Raw genomic sequence first — 13687 nt, forward strand, 5'->3', positions numbered from 1 at the left:
ACCCCTCCCCGTTGCCAGAACATCCGAGTGAACAGACAACCTCTGGATTAACCCACTCAGGTCCACCACTGATCCCCCAAACCATTGAGGCTCATCACACATTTGAGACATTTTTAATAACAAATAGATCTGTAAAACCCAAAGGCCTGCAGAAAATAGAAAAGCTGGTATTATTGCATAGGGCAATGTCTAGATTCTCCCCATATTTTTCTCTTCCCCATTACCTGGTACCAAAATAAATGCCGTCACAAAACAGCACATCCTCTCACTAGCATCATTAAAGCTATCTCTCAGTACAGAATAAATACTTTTAACTCTAAGATTCTCCCATCTGATCTATCCCTCTCTCCCCGCCCCCCTTCTAACCCCAAGGTTCACAATATCCCTGTTGCATCTTCCTTCCCAGGCAAGGCAATGGTGTCACTCAGCACCCCTTGAGAAACTCCCCGTGAAACAAGCACCAAGCACCAGCGAAACTTTCCAGCAATCTACAGATCTTTCCAAAGGCCCTGGCACCTCCAGAGCACCCAGGGTTGGCACTCTTTCAGTACTTCCACATGAAATCATGGGCTAGTTCAGAAGCTGGATTCGGGTACAGCTAGTCTCCTGCCCAGAGATGCTGTGTGGTATCTTGCCCGCTGGAAAGTGCCACAAGAAACCCCCTCTAGAGTTAGCGGTGGTGTGTAACCCTGCAAGGAGACACTGTTGTTTGCCTTGCCAAAGGAGGTTGACCTGCTCAGCAACCAGTCACTCTTTCCCTTGCTGCTGCAGGAGCTTTGAGCACGTTTGATGTCCAACTCAGAACGGCAGATCCGCCCATTGGGCAGCCCCTCCGTGGAGCTGCGGCCCAGGGTGGAGCCAACTGCTCTGCTGCCAGTGATGGAACTCAATGTACCATTGGAGAGAGATGACCGGGAGGATGCCATGGCTGGTGGCGCAGCACCATGTCTCTCAGACTCACTGTGTCTCTTAGGGTCCCTCCGCAGGAAGCCAACTCTGAAGACAGCCAGCTTCCCCTCTGGCTGCTTCTCGCCCTCAGTGTCCCTCTCCCCAACACAGGGCATGAGCTTTTGGTCCTGGGCTCCTCTGCTCTTGGGCTGATAGTTGGATGGGGGAAGGTTTGTCCCAGTGCGCAAGGTCCCATTGATGTTCACTTTGCCCATGGGCTCCTCATCTTTCATTGGAGGTACTGTGCTGAGAGAGAGCACCAGTTTCTTTGGAGTCCGGGGCTGCTCGCCTACATCCTCCTTTGGCTTCCCAGCTCTTTTCATGCTGCTTGTGTTCTCCAAGCTGGTGGGCACTTTGCCGGCGCTCTCTGTGGTGCCCACGCCTGCGAGCAGAGGATTGGGCTTTGCTTTGGTGACCGAAGGCCCACTGTCCTCCCCTTCCTTGGTCATGAGGGGGACAATGGACTCATTCGTGAACCGTGGTCTGCGGCCAGACTCCAGGTATTCCACGAGTTCCCCAGAAGGCTCTGCTGGCCATTCTTTGGACATGAAGGACCATCGCAGGGGCACTGGCTTGGGGACTCCCAGTTTGGCCTTACTGGGAGAAGCTTTCAGGCTGATACTCCTGCCTTGAACACCGCGTACCAGGGGTCGTGACTCAAAACCACCTAGAAAAGAAAATTAAGGTGTAAGCTTGTTTAGAAAAATAGTGACGTTGCCCAGACTTGTATTCTTGGACCTCAGTGACATTAGAACTTCTGAATTCTTCTCAGGATCAGATTTTAATCAAAGCTGACCTTTCTCAAATTCATCTCCTTTTTACTCACCCATTAATCCTTCAATATCCCTCCCCCCAAAAAATCCTATTTATCTGGCTGCTGATATTATAACAGCCCTTGGGGAAAATTACACATCCTGGTTGCTGTACACCAGGCACTAGGAGGTAGATATATCCCTCCTGACTTTAGCAAATATCAGCACCAACCAGGTAAGTGAAGGAGGGAGGGATGGGGAAGAGGCTTGGATAACGTGTTGGGGGATGAGTTCCAAAGAGTGGGGAGCTCAGTCTGAATGTGGACCGGCTTGCAAATAAGCTGTTTCTCAATTCTAGAAGCAACAGCTTGGTTTCATTCCAAGCCAATTGATTTGGGATTCAGAGGGGTGGGAAGCTTGCCCATTATCTGGATACAGGATGAGCTGGGCAAATGGATGGACCAAACACAGAGCTGGAGATTGGCTCAAAAGGACTGTGGCAAATTTGTCAATTTAAAGCCGCTTAGCAGTGCGCTAGTTTGCACTAGCAGATGCTAGTGCAAGAAAAGGCATAGAAAACCACCCCTGGTTGTGCAACAGATATCTACTGTAGTCCTGATACTTCCTGGTGCACAACAAGCTTCCACTAGCACAACTATAGCACTGCAATTTGAATTGCACAAGCTTTATATTCATCCTTACACTAGCAGAACGGTCCATGGGTTGCCACTGAGAGCCATTCAGCAAAGGGAGCATCCTGCAAGCCTTGTCAACACTGACAAAGGCTAGGGACCTGGTCTGCCAGCTGGAATGAGGTGGACTTTGTACCAGAAAGCCTAGGTGTATAGTGAGCAGCATAGCATGAATCAGGCACCTTTCTCTCGGCAGCTGCTAGCATTGGTGAGGGTAGGCGAGTCCGGCATTTTTGTCAGAGATGGGCAGGTAGCAGAGCTCCGGGACACCAGGCTCTCTCGCTTGCTATTTCCGCTGAGGCGTGCCAGCCAGTGTTCCGAGACAGAGGAACTGGTGGAACCTGCAAGAGAAATCCACAGAATTAAAGTGTTCTGGGGAGAGCCTTCCACCAAGGACTCCCCCAAAATGGGTGCAGCTGTCAAAGTCAGTCAGGGATTATGGGAAGCAGCAAGCTTTGCACAACCAGAGGTCCAGATGGGCCTTCTCTTGGTCACCTAAAACTTGCCATGTTGTGAATGTAGGACTGGGTTGGTTGGAATGAGGTAAGCCAAGAATTTGTTGAACATTACAAACCCATAAAAGCAACTAAAAAGCTAGAGATGAAGAGGGACAGTGGAAAGGAGAAAATTACTGGCTGACATATTGAATGGAAAAATTTTAAAAATATTGCTTTGGGGGGAGAACCCACCAAAATCTCACGTCCATTTTCAGGTCCAGAGACTTTTTGTGTTGCTTTGAGAATCATGCTTCAACAACAAACCAAAAGCAAGCACACCCAATATACATTGTGAAAAGTGTTGATGACACTCCAAAATGGCAACATTTCTGTTAGAAAAATAACCTTTTTCTTTTATTTTTTTCTCTTTCTTTCTTTCTCTTTCTTTTCTTTTTGTGTGTTTTTATTTAGATTATTTTATCTTTGATATTCTAAAAAGATACTGGGTATTTGATATTAACTTTTGTGTATATTTTTTCAAACTTTAATAAAATCTATTGGGGGGGGAGCGAAAAATAACCTAGTGGGTAGGGAGGTTCAAAGAAGTGGATTTGAACTGGGACTAGCTCTGAAATCAGCCAAGCTGTTTCCTGAGTTTTAGAGAAATGGATTGGCTCTTTCTCAAGTTCATCTCCTTTTTACTGGGGGGTGGGGAGGTCTGAAACCCCTTGGGCAGTGGAGGCTTGCCCAACGAGTCCTGCAATGGTCTCACATCAAGGTAAAGCAAGTTTACAGTGACTTCTTTTGGACTGAATAAGGCCCACATTTTTGTCTTACACCAGCATGAGTCTCAAGACTCGTGCTCTAAAACTCAATACCGTGTCTGTTGGAATTCTGTGTGTTTGTCAATTCCACCAGTAAAAGACATGGAACAGATAAAATGCCCGGAACAGTGTCACTGTATGGGTTAAGCACTGCTTACGCACCTCTAACAGAGCTTCCACCAGACCAGCTTGGAACCACACAGCGTCTCTGGTAGAAGAGGATATAAGCACCACGAGTGCTGACTTCATCCTCCAAGACAGGTTCCACAGTGCTGTCATCATAGCTGTACCAATGACCATCCAAGGTGTTGCGACAGTAGGCTGGGGACAGAGTAGACAACCACATTAATGGAGACACTGGCCGGTGGGACTGAACTGCCTCCAAACATGTGCTTTATACTGAAGCTGCTGAGAGAGATCCAGACCAATCCTAATGATTATTCTCAGATGGAGGGCTTCAAATGCATCTATTGCAGGAGTGGGGAACCGTTGACCTTTTTAGATTTTGCTGAACTACAACTTCTGTCATCCCTGACGATTGGCCATGTTTTCTGGGGTTGGGAGTTGTAGTTTAGCAATATCTGGAGGGCCAAAGGGTTCACTAGAGGGAGGAAAAGTTGCTGGACAGTGGGATAATTTTCTAGCATGTGATCAGGCCAAGCAGGTAGTCTGTAAACAGAACTGGAGCTTCACATTTCCTGCTTGATAAACATACTTGTATCCACATGCCTGTGATTGTCTCACACAGAGACATTTGTTGTCATGGATAGTATTCAGCATCCTAAGAATCTCAGGCCTGGATTCAACCACCAGCACAAGGGCTGTTCTGCTAGTGTAAGGATTAATATAAAGCTTGTGCAATTCAAAATGCAGTGCAATAGTTGTGCAAGTGGAAGCTTGTTGTGCACCAGGAAGTATCAGGACTACAGTAGTTATCTGTTGCACAACCAGGGATGGTTTTCTATGCCTTTTCTTGCACTAGCATCTGCTTGTGCAAACTAGTGCACTGCTAAGCAACTTTAAATTAGCATGACATTGAATTCCTCCCACAGCCCTGGTTTTCTTTTTTTCCAAAAGAGATTTCTAGTTGTCTAACTCTGAAGATAAACCTGAACACATCTGTGAGAAATGAGATAAGAAGTACTTCTAGGGAGTGAGATCTGAGCACCTTCTCCTGCCCCGCAATTAGCAGAAACAAAATGAAATATACCGTATTGGCCCAAATATAAACCACACTTTTTTTCCAAATTCCGACCATGAAAAGTTAAAGTGCGGCTTCAATTCACAACCTTAGAAAAATTGGCTTTTACGTTATCGCTACTTAAACAGACATAAGGTAAAACAGGGGGGAAAGTTTTACTGCCAATTTGGGAGCTTGAGACTGTTGTGCAATTAATTCAAATGTCATTCATCGCTTTCCCCATATTTTACAGTGCAGTATTGATTTTTTTATTTGCATTTACGTTGCTACGAACAGGTGTTTAACCCACTTGCAGGTCCTCTCTAGTACCCGTAGAATTTTCTTCTATATTTGCCATTTACGGGTATGAGTACTTGTGGAATTTTAAGGGAGCGGCTTATATTCGGGTATTGTCTTTTTTTCTCCCCCCCCCCCTTGAATTTTAAAGGTGCGGGTTATATTTGGGTGCGGCTTATATCCGGGCCAATACGGTATGCAGAGCAAAGATCTAAATGAAAATTCATTTAACTATAGTAAACAATGCCTCACTGTGCCTCCGATCTCTTTGGGGCTTCCTGCGCCCTCACTGACATCCTCTTTAGGCTCTGGGGAGGGCCTCTTTGAGAGCCACAAGGGCTCTCCAGCTTCCTCCTGCCATTTCCGGGTTTGAATTGAACTATTTACTTATTTCCCAGCGCCGCACGTTTATGCATTCATGCGTGAGCAAGGGGACACCTGTATTCCTTTTGCAGAATTCACCATTCCTTGGAGCAGGATTTTTTTGATCTCCCTTCTCCCACAAATCCCAGCAAACTACCGGTAATCTCCTTCAGCAGCAGTTGCCCAGAGTTATACGGACTCCTGCACTTCCAACACCCACCACCAGTGGGGCACTCACCTGTGTAATGGCCGCCCTGCATGCTGCCGTGGTGATTGCAGACGGCGTACAGGTCGTAGAGGAAGTTGCACTGTCCGCTTTCCAGGGCGGGGTGTTTCCAGGAGCCCCACTTGCTGCCGCGGTTGCGCTTGGCCACGTGGGGAGCCATGTCAAGCCCGCGGAGGGGGAAGTGCACCAGCGTGGAGAGCTTGTGGCGCTGCTCGCCCACCTGCCGGAAGCGCTTCAGGTGAATGATGAGGATATCGGGAAGCGTCCATAGGCTGAGCTTCACCATGCCCTGCTGGAGCACCTGACAGTGAGGGCAACGCCAGGCATCGTCAGGGGCCAGCTGCGAATGGGGGTGGGGAGAGAAAGAGAGAACAGAAAACAGACACCAAGGGCTTTGTCAGGTTTAGACACTGGAGCACAGATTCAGCAATCACTTGAATGAGAGGGGTGGCTGGCAACACTGCTTGATGGGCATATTCTAAAGGTAAAGGTAAAGGGACCCCTGACCGTTAGGTCCAGTCGTGCCCGACTCTGGGGTTGTGGCGGTCATCTCGCTTTATTGGCCGAGGGAGCCGGCGTACAGCTTCTGGGTCATGTGGCCAGCATGACTAAGCCACTACTGGAGAACCAGAGCAGCGCACAGAAACGCCGTTTACCTTCCCGCCGGAGCAGTACCTATTTATCTACTTGCACTTTGACATGCTTTCGAACTGCTAGGTTGGCAGGAGCAGGGACCAAGCAACGGGAGCTCAAGCTGTGGTGGGGATTCGAACCGCCAACCTTCTGATCGGCAAGTCCTAGGCTCTGTGGTTTAACCCACAGCACCACCCGCGTCCTTTTCTATGCACCTTTATTAGTCATGTTAAATTTAGGACACCCCTGAACCAGAGTCTGGGAGAACAAGATGAGCACTCCCATCTCTATTGCTCATGCTGCTGCTGTTAATTAAATTTCTATACTGCTCTTCATCCGAGGATCACAGGGCAGTTTACAATATGCACAACATAGTAACAAACAAAAACAATCCCCATCCCCTACACTTTAAAAGACTATACAGTGGTACCTCTTAGTTACGAACTTAATTCATTCCGGAGGTCCATTCTTAACCTGAAACTGTTCTTAACTAGAGGCGTGCTTTCGCTAATGGGGCCTCTTGCTGCCGCTGCGCCACCAGCACACGATTTCCATTCTCATCCTGGGGCAAAGTTCTCAACTTGAGGTAACTCTTCCAGATTAGCGGAGTTTGTAACCTGAAGCGTTTGTAACCTGAGGCATTTGTAACTCGAGGTACCACTGTATATAGTTTAATTAGCCAAAGGCTTGGGAGAAGAGGAATCTTTTTGACTGGTGTCTAAGGATATGTAACGGGGTGCCAGGCATGCCTCCTTGGAGAGAGCATTGCAAAAGCAAAGAGCCACTGCAGAAAAGGCCCCGTCTCGTGTTGCCGTACTCTGAACTTCTCATGGAGGAGCCACATAAAGAAGAGGCTCCGATGATGATGACAGGGTCTGCGTTGTTTGCCATCTGCCAGTCAATAGGGAGAGACCTGCTTCAGTTGTTCCCATTGCAATTGAATGTCCATGTGGTTTAGGATAAACCCTGGGAGACCAGGGTTCAAATCCCCACTCAGCCATGAAGCTCACTGGGTGACCTTGGGCCAGTCGCTGCCTCTCAGCCCAACCTACTCCACAGGGTTGTTGGGAGGATTAAATGAGGATGGGGAGAACTATGTACACCACCTTGTGCACCTCAGAGATAAATGCAATAAACGAATGATAAACAAGCTGAATCCCAGCATGTCCTTGGCACTCATGCGAGAATACCTGTTCCTCCTTGGTGTAGAGCTGGAAGCATTCGTCCAGGGTGCAACTATGCTGCTGCTGGTGGAGCTGCTGCTTCAGCCTCACGCTTTCTGCATCCTCAACCACTTCTTCCTGGATATTGCCAAACAAGCTGCAAAAATGCAGATGAAGGGGGTCAGCAATGGCTCAGACCTGATTGTGACTCTACTATGGTTAGGCAAATGGGTCTACATAATGCCCGCATGCCCAAGCCAACCACCTGTTCTTTTCAACTCCCATCCAGAGCTTTAATCCATAATATCTCTGCCCAGTTGGCCAGAATTGTGTGAATTGCATCTGCCCTTTGTGAAAACACAGTCTCAATGCAAGAGCATGGAGGGGGGGGTGCACACCCTTGGTGAAAAATGGAAATTAGAGTTGAGGGGCTCTACGGACAGAAGGTAATGCATTTGGCAAATTGTGCTGATGCGGCAAATGCCCCGTTCAGTCCAGTTCAGGGATCTGTCAATGTGGGGCAAAGAAGATGCAGTGCGGTGCAAACGCCATTTGAATTTCGGGGGGGGCGGCGGAGTGAAAGTCCTTTAAGGAGCCACACTTGTGCCCACCATGATGGCTGGCTAGGGAGATTTAACACAACGTACTTGCAATGCACACTCACCATTCTTTGGTGCTCACATCCCACTCGATCACCAGCTTCACATGTGCGGGACCACCAGGACCACCAAACTGAAGCGCTCTGCAGGAAGATAGAGCCATTAGATTTATGCTGCAGGCTCCAATGCAAGTAGCCTTGAATGTAATGATTCAGACAAGTGTATCCCAGAAAAAAAAAGGGGGAGTCCAGTTAGTCCTGGAGAATCTTGGTTCAGAAAGAATAAATCCATTGAAATTAACAAACAGGCCTAACGTAGGTCCATTACTTTCAATGGGTCTGCTCTGAGATGAGCTTAGTTGGATAAAACCTATGGTTTCAAAGGAGCTTCATCTGGTGTTCCTTTGCTTACTGAGACACTTGTAACAGGGAAAGGGAACAGTGCACCAGGAAGCATCTAAGCCTCTGTTACTGCCGTACATTCCATGTCACTTTGACCTGTGGAGCTTGTTTCTGAAGATCCCCAACTCCAAACTGCTTCGGAAGTGTTTGGCAATTAATCAGCTCCTGCTTCTGGAATCCTGCTATGGAGGTTTGCCTCCTCGAAAGCCTCATATTGTATTGTTCATGCTTGTGCAAAGGGCTGCAGTCTGGGCATTATGGAGCCAGACCCTAGTTTGCATGAGGTCCAAATCCGAGGGCCTTCTGGTGGTTTCCTCACTGTGAGAAATGAAGCTACAGGGAACCTGGCAGAGGGTCTTCTTGGTAGTGGCACCTGCCCTGTGGAATGCCCTCCCATCAGATGTCAAGGAAATAAACAACTATCTGACTTTTAGAAGACATCTGAAGGCAGCCCTGTTTAAGAAAGTTTTTAATGTTTGGTGTTTTATTGCTTTTTTTTATTATTACTAATATTCTGTTGGGAGCTATGGGCATAAATAATGGGTGGGATATAAATAATAAGTTGTTGTTGTTGTTGTTGTTGTTGTTGTTGTTGTAAACTATGGCCTTTTCCCATTTGTCCGACTCCCTCCCAAAGTATTTGGAATTCTGTGCATGTCTTTAGTGCTAGGGCTCAGCCCGGGAGGAGCTAAAGTAAGAATGAAGAATTCATCTCTGATCAGGTGCAAAGTGCCATTGAAAAAAACAACAACACACAGGCGATAACTGCAAATCTGAAATGAAGAACTAGGGTCCCCAGATCAGGGATCATGGCTGCTCGACTCCTTGGCAGGCTTCAAAACCAGGGCACATCTCTTTCTACAGATTAACCAACGGGAAGTAAAGCCTCTTTGCCATCACACACAGATCTCAGAATTGTAGAGTTGGAAGGGACCCTGAGGATCATCTATTCCAACCCCCTGCAATGCAGGAATCGGGTGCCGTGCTGTCACTAGTGTGCACCTCTAGCCATCTGACTACTTCCTCATTGCAAAGCCCTGAGACCCGTTGGTGGGTCTGCTCTTCCCCACAGCAGCCACAATGACCCCATTTTTGCTTTAAGATGTTCAGGCGCAGGAGGCCTACTTGCATAGCTAGCAATAGGTTCAAGTACCTGCAGCCCTAAAGGGCAAGGATAGGGGCAGGCTAGGCTCATTGCTCCAATTCAGAGCCAAAGTTTAACCTTTTATCTTTCCTGCAACAGGCAACTCCCAGCCCCCAGCCCCCAGCCTGGTGCTGTGGTGTGCCCATACCCACAGAAGAGATGCTTAGGTTGGGTTCTTGTTTCTTTCCATTTAAACTCCATGCCCCTAACTCCCCAATGGGGATCCCCATAGAAGCCTCTGGGGGCCAGTGAGCAATGCAATTAGCAAGGGTTGTGGCACATACACACGCACGGTGACAGCAGCCGGTTCACTTCTCTGCTTCCTGGGGACATTATCTGAGCTAACATTATCTTTGACTAGAATCCAGCTAGCAGCGGCAAGGCATTAATAATTCATCGGCCCCTCCGCAATGGATCGACAGCAATGCACGTCCGGCTGGGCGCTGCTGCTTCAGGACTGCCAGGCCTGGTGCGCAGCCTTGGTGCCAGGAGTTTGAAAGCAGGGAAGATGCCATGGAAGGAAATTAGATGCCCACCATCTATTTAGCTGCACCCACCCGGCAGGACCTCAGTTAAAATGGCCACCTGCCCGGTTTGTCAAGTCAAGGAAGGTAACCAGCATGAAACGGCCACACATAGCTCTGTGCGACACAACACCTGCCTTGCGGGCAGAAGGTTCGATCCTCAACAACATCTTCATGTGGGATTGGGAGACACTCCCTGTCTGAAACTACTAAGCTAGATGGATGCAATGGTCTGACTCAGTATATGGCAGCTTCCTAGGTTCTCGCATTTACACAGCCAATAGCAGTGTCCATAGTAGTGACCAGGAGAGAAATGACTGCTGGGAGGAGCACAGAGAGAAGAAACGCCATGTGTTTTAATGGTACAGTGTGTACACAGCTTAGGCTAAACAGGTCTTGGGGCCAACATCAATGCATCAAGTTTAGATCAAATGCATGTTAGAGAGGCGACTTTGGTTGCTGTCCCACAACCACAGAAACCCTTTGAAACTTGTCTGAGCATCATCCAGAAGCATTCTTGGAGCTTGTTTATTCTGGATCATGTTTCATATCAGGTGTGGTGTTTTTACATCCTGCGTAAAACTGTTAAAAGTTTTACTTGAACGTGCCATCAAGCACCTGCACACTGATACCCACCCAGAGAAGAGGGAAGCTTAAGAATCTAAAGAAATGCAGTAGAGTGGTACCTCGAGTTACAATCACTTCAGGTTACAAACTCTGCTAACCTGGAAGAGTTACCTCGGGTTAAGAACTTTGCTTCAGGATGAGAACAGAAATCGTGTGCCGGTGGTGCAGCAGCAGCAAGAGGCCCCATTAGTGAAAGCACGCCTCTAGTTAAGAACAGTTTCAGGTTAAGAATGGACCTCTGGAATGAATTAAGTTCATAACTAGAGGTACCACTGTAATTCCTTATTACAACAGGAAGCTCTTCTTGGAGCCCAGGAGGAAGGAAGACGAATAGCTGCATAAAGTTAGGAAAGAAGAAGCTCAGTAAACAGGATCCATGACTAGTGAGAGAACAGAATAGGCAGGTCCTCAGTCCTCTGCTCTTTCTATCCCTCCAGTCACTTATTTCTAGCAGTATCTCTATGTCTGATCTCTTACCTGTCCACTGCTGGATGATAGAGAGGCCAGCTGTCCTGGGGAGAGAGGTAGCTGCAAAGCGCAGAGCCGCCAACCACTCGCACCTGGAACAGGCTCGGAGTAGCCTGAAAAAGACAAAGGAAGGGGAGAGAGAAGGAGTCAAAGGATCTGCTCTCCCTGGAAAAGACTTCGGATAAATCAGGGGCTCAGGGTGGGGCAAACAAGGGCAAAAACAATGAGGGAGCTGCACTGTGGGAAGAGCGCTGTGCGGCTAATCTTTTGTGTCGCATATCCTTTGGGAGTAAATCTAGGTGTCTCCAGCAGATTTTCAATGAGTATCTTACTACGGAATGGTTAACACAGTCTGTTTCTTCTGCAGGGAAGTGGGCTGCTGCCCCTCTTTAGCAATTGCAGGGGAAATGAGTGTTGAATCTGACTATGCTGAGATGATTGGATAAATCTGTTGTAGTTGTTGAGGTACACATTTCTCTAGTACTCAAACAGTTCACTGTGGAGCTCATTTCTCAAAGACTCAAACGGTTCGCCATGCAATAGTATCTCAGCTCCAGCCAGTGTGACTACCAGTGTGAGCTATAACCAAATAACACCTGGAGGGCTACAGATCCTCTTCACATCTATTTCTTAGGCTCACCCATCCTAAAGTCAGGTGGGTGGCTAGTAGACAATAAAACTCAGAGCATCCTTTTGTTCATACTATCAAGGGGGGAGGGTTGAAGAAAGAGTGGCAAAAGAAAGCTTCCTCTAGTTTTCCAGTGCATGCTTATGAGCGGAGCTGTGATTTCCATTTCCATTTCCAAACAGAAATAGGAGGTGATCAGTATTGTGGACTAATTAATCTAACACAAAGAGTGTGGGTCTGATAATGCACTTAAAGTAAATTGCATGTTCACACAGGCCGATGGATCCTATACGACGACGACCATCTCACTTGGCTCCCGCTCCATCCGAAAATTGTCTAGCATTCCACAACCTTTTCCCCCTGGTGCCAGTTGCAATTTCCCTGTTGTCATACAAATGGACTCATTTACTCCTCCCTCCCGCTCCATAATGCTGTTTTGTCATTAAAACCAGAGTATGATTAGCCAGTACATTCCAGATTTCATTATGTTTTGTGTCCAGCTCCCTCGTCTTCTTGACAGAGACTGTAATGAGACCTGATGAGGGGACAAATATGAATCCATTATCTTGACACTGTTCAGATTATAATCCACCCTCCCCTTGGACAGGTGTCAGAAAGAGTAATGTGCCCCCCACCTCAGCACTGCTTGTATTGGGGGTGGGAGCAGGGAGTAACCAGCAACTCTGACCTCCCGCACCTCCTCCCCGGCTTCTGCCAGCAGGAGTTGGTGTCCGCTTCAAAATTAGCCTTATTACATTCCTATCCGCATGGAGCCGAGGAGGCAACAGCAGACCCAATGTTTATAGATCAGCCAATAAAACTGTACATTGCCATGAAGAGAATGCCACACTGGAAGTCCAAAAAGCTCAGAGAAAATAGGCAGAGTCTCTGGAGTGAGAACGACAGAGCCCCAATTATCCACCATCTGCAAGCAGGCTCCAGGATACCAGAAAAACATGGAGGACATATTTGACAAAGGTCAACTGATCAACATCACAGTTCCAGGAGGCAATGTGTTCCAGGCCAGCTGGTATTTACTGGATTGCTCATTTCCCTAGTATAAAACAAACAGGACTTCCCACTGAGAGCTAGAGGTTTACGAGCTCATTCCTCCACATGACAAACACAGGACCCTGGACACACAGGGGACTGGAAAGGACAACCTCCTCATTGGAACCAGGTATCTGCACTCCCTGTTCCTCCTGTCCAGAAGTTCAAGACTTCACAACTGGGTCTCACCACCAGCACTGAGCAACAGGTTGTGCCTGATCACTTCAAAACATACATTATGCAAACTGGTTAGTTTCGTTGTGCAAGACTTTGCTTGTTAACCAGGGAGAGAGCCAAATAGTTCTGCAGGGTGCATACGCTCTGCCCCCATTATCTTGCCCACTGGAAATCCTGATCAATTTCTCTCTACTACTCCACCCCAATTTAAGACATTGCACAATATATTGCTGACACATTGCTCTCCTTGCAACCATGCAAGCTAGAAACTCCAGACAGGCATTTTTAGGAGGAACCCAATAAGAAATTTTGCAGGGTCATTCTTAATCAGAAAATCAAATGCCCTTAGCCCTGCCTTTATCTATCTCGCTTTTCCTGACATGCTTAAGGATCCCCCCCTTTTTTTTTACTCCCAGTCTTGATATACAGAATGGCAGATGAAGTTGATGGATTATATGGAGCTGGCGGAAATGACTGGCAGAATCCGAGACCAGGGAGAAGAGTCGGTGGAAGAAGATTGGAAAAAGTTTGAAGATTATTTACAGAAATATTGT

At 47.5% G+C, this 13687-nt stretch overlaps 1 protein-coding gene across 2 annotated transcripts in view; it reads right to left on the bottom strand.

Annotated features, from left to right (window-relative positions):
* Positions 1-99: 99 nt before the first annotated feature.
* USP43 (ubiquitin specific peptidase 43) overlaps positions 100-13687 on the bottom strand; it is a 91624-nt gene continuing 78036 nt past the window's right edge. For both annotated transcript variants that reach the window (XM_081848648.1, XM_081848647.1), the window contains 7 exons: positions 11288-11391; positions 8180-8257; positions 7543-7672; positions 5732-6059; positions 3816-3974; positions 2575-2733; positions 100-1615 (listed from right to left, as the gene is read on the bottom strand). In XM_081848648.1, the coding sequence (XP_081704774.1) occupies positions 576-1615; positions 2575-2733; positions 3816-3974; positions 5732-6059; positions 7543-7672; positions 8180-8257; positions 11288-11391 (1998 nt within the window). In that variant the 3' untranslated portion in view covers positions 100-575. The remainder of the gene's footprint in view (positions 1616-2574; positions 2734-3815; positions 3975-5731; positions 6060-7542; positions 7673-8179; positions 8258-11287; positions 11392-13687) is intronic.

Source organism: Podarcis erhardii, assembly GCF_964252035.2.
Source record: "Podarcis erhardii genome assembly, chromosome: 2".
NCBI lineage: Eukaryota > Metazoa > Chordata > Lepidosauria > Squamata > Lacertidae > Podarcis > Podarcis erhardii.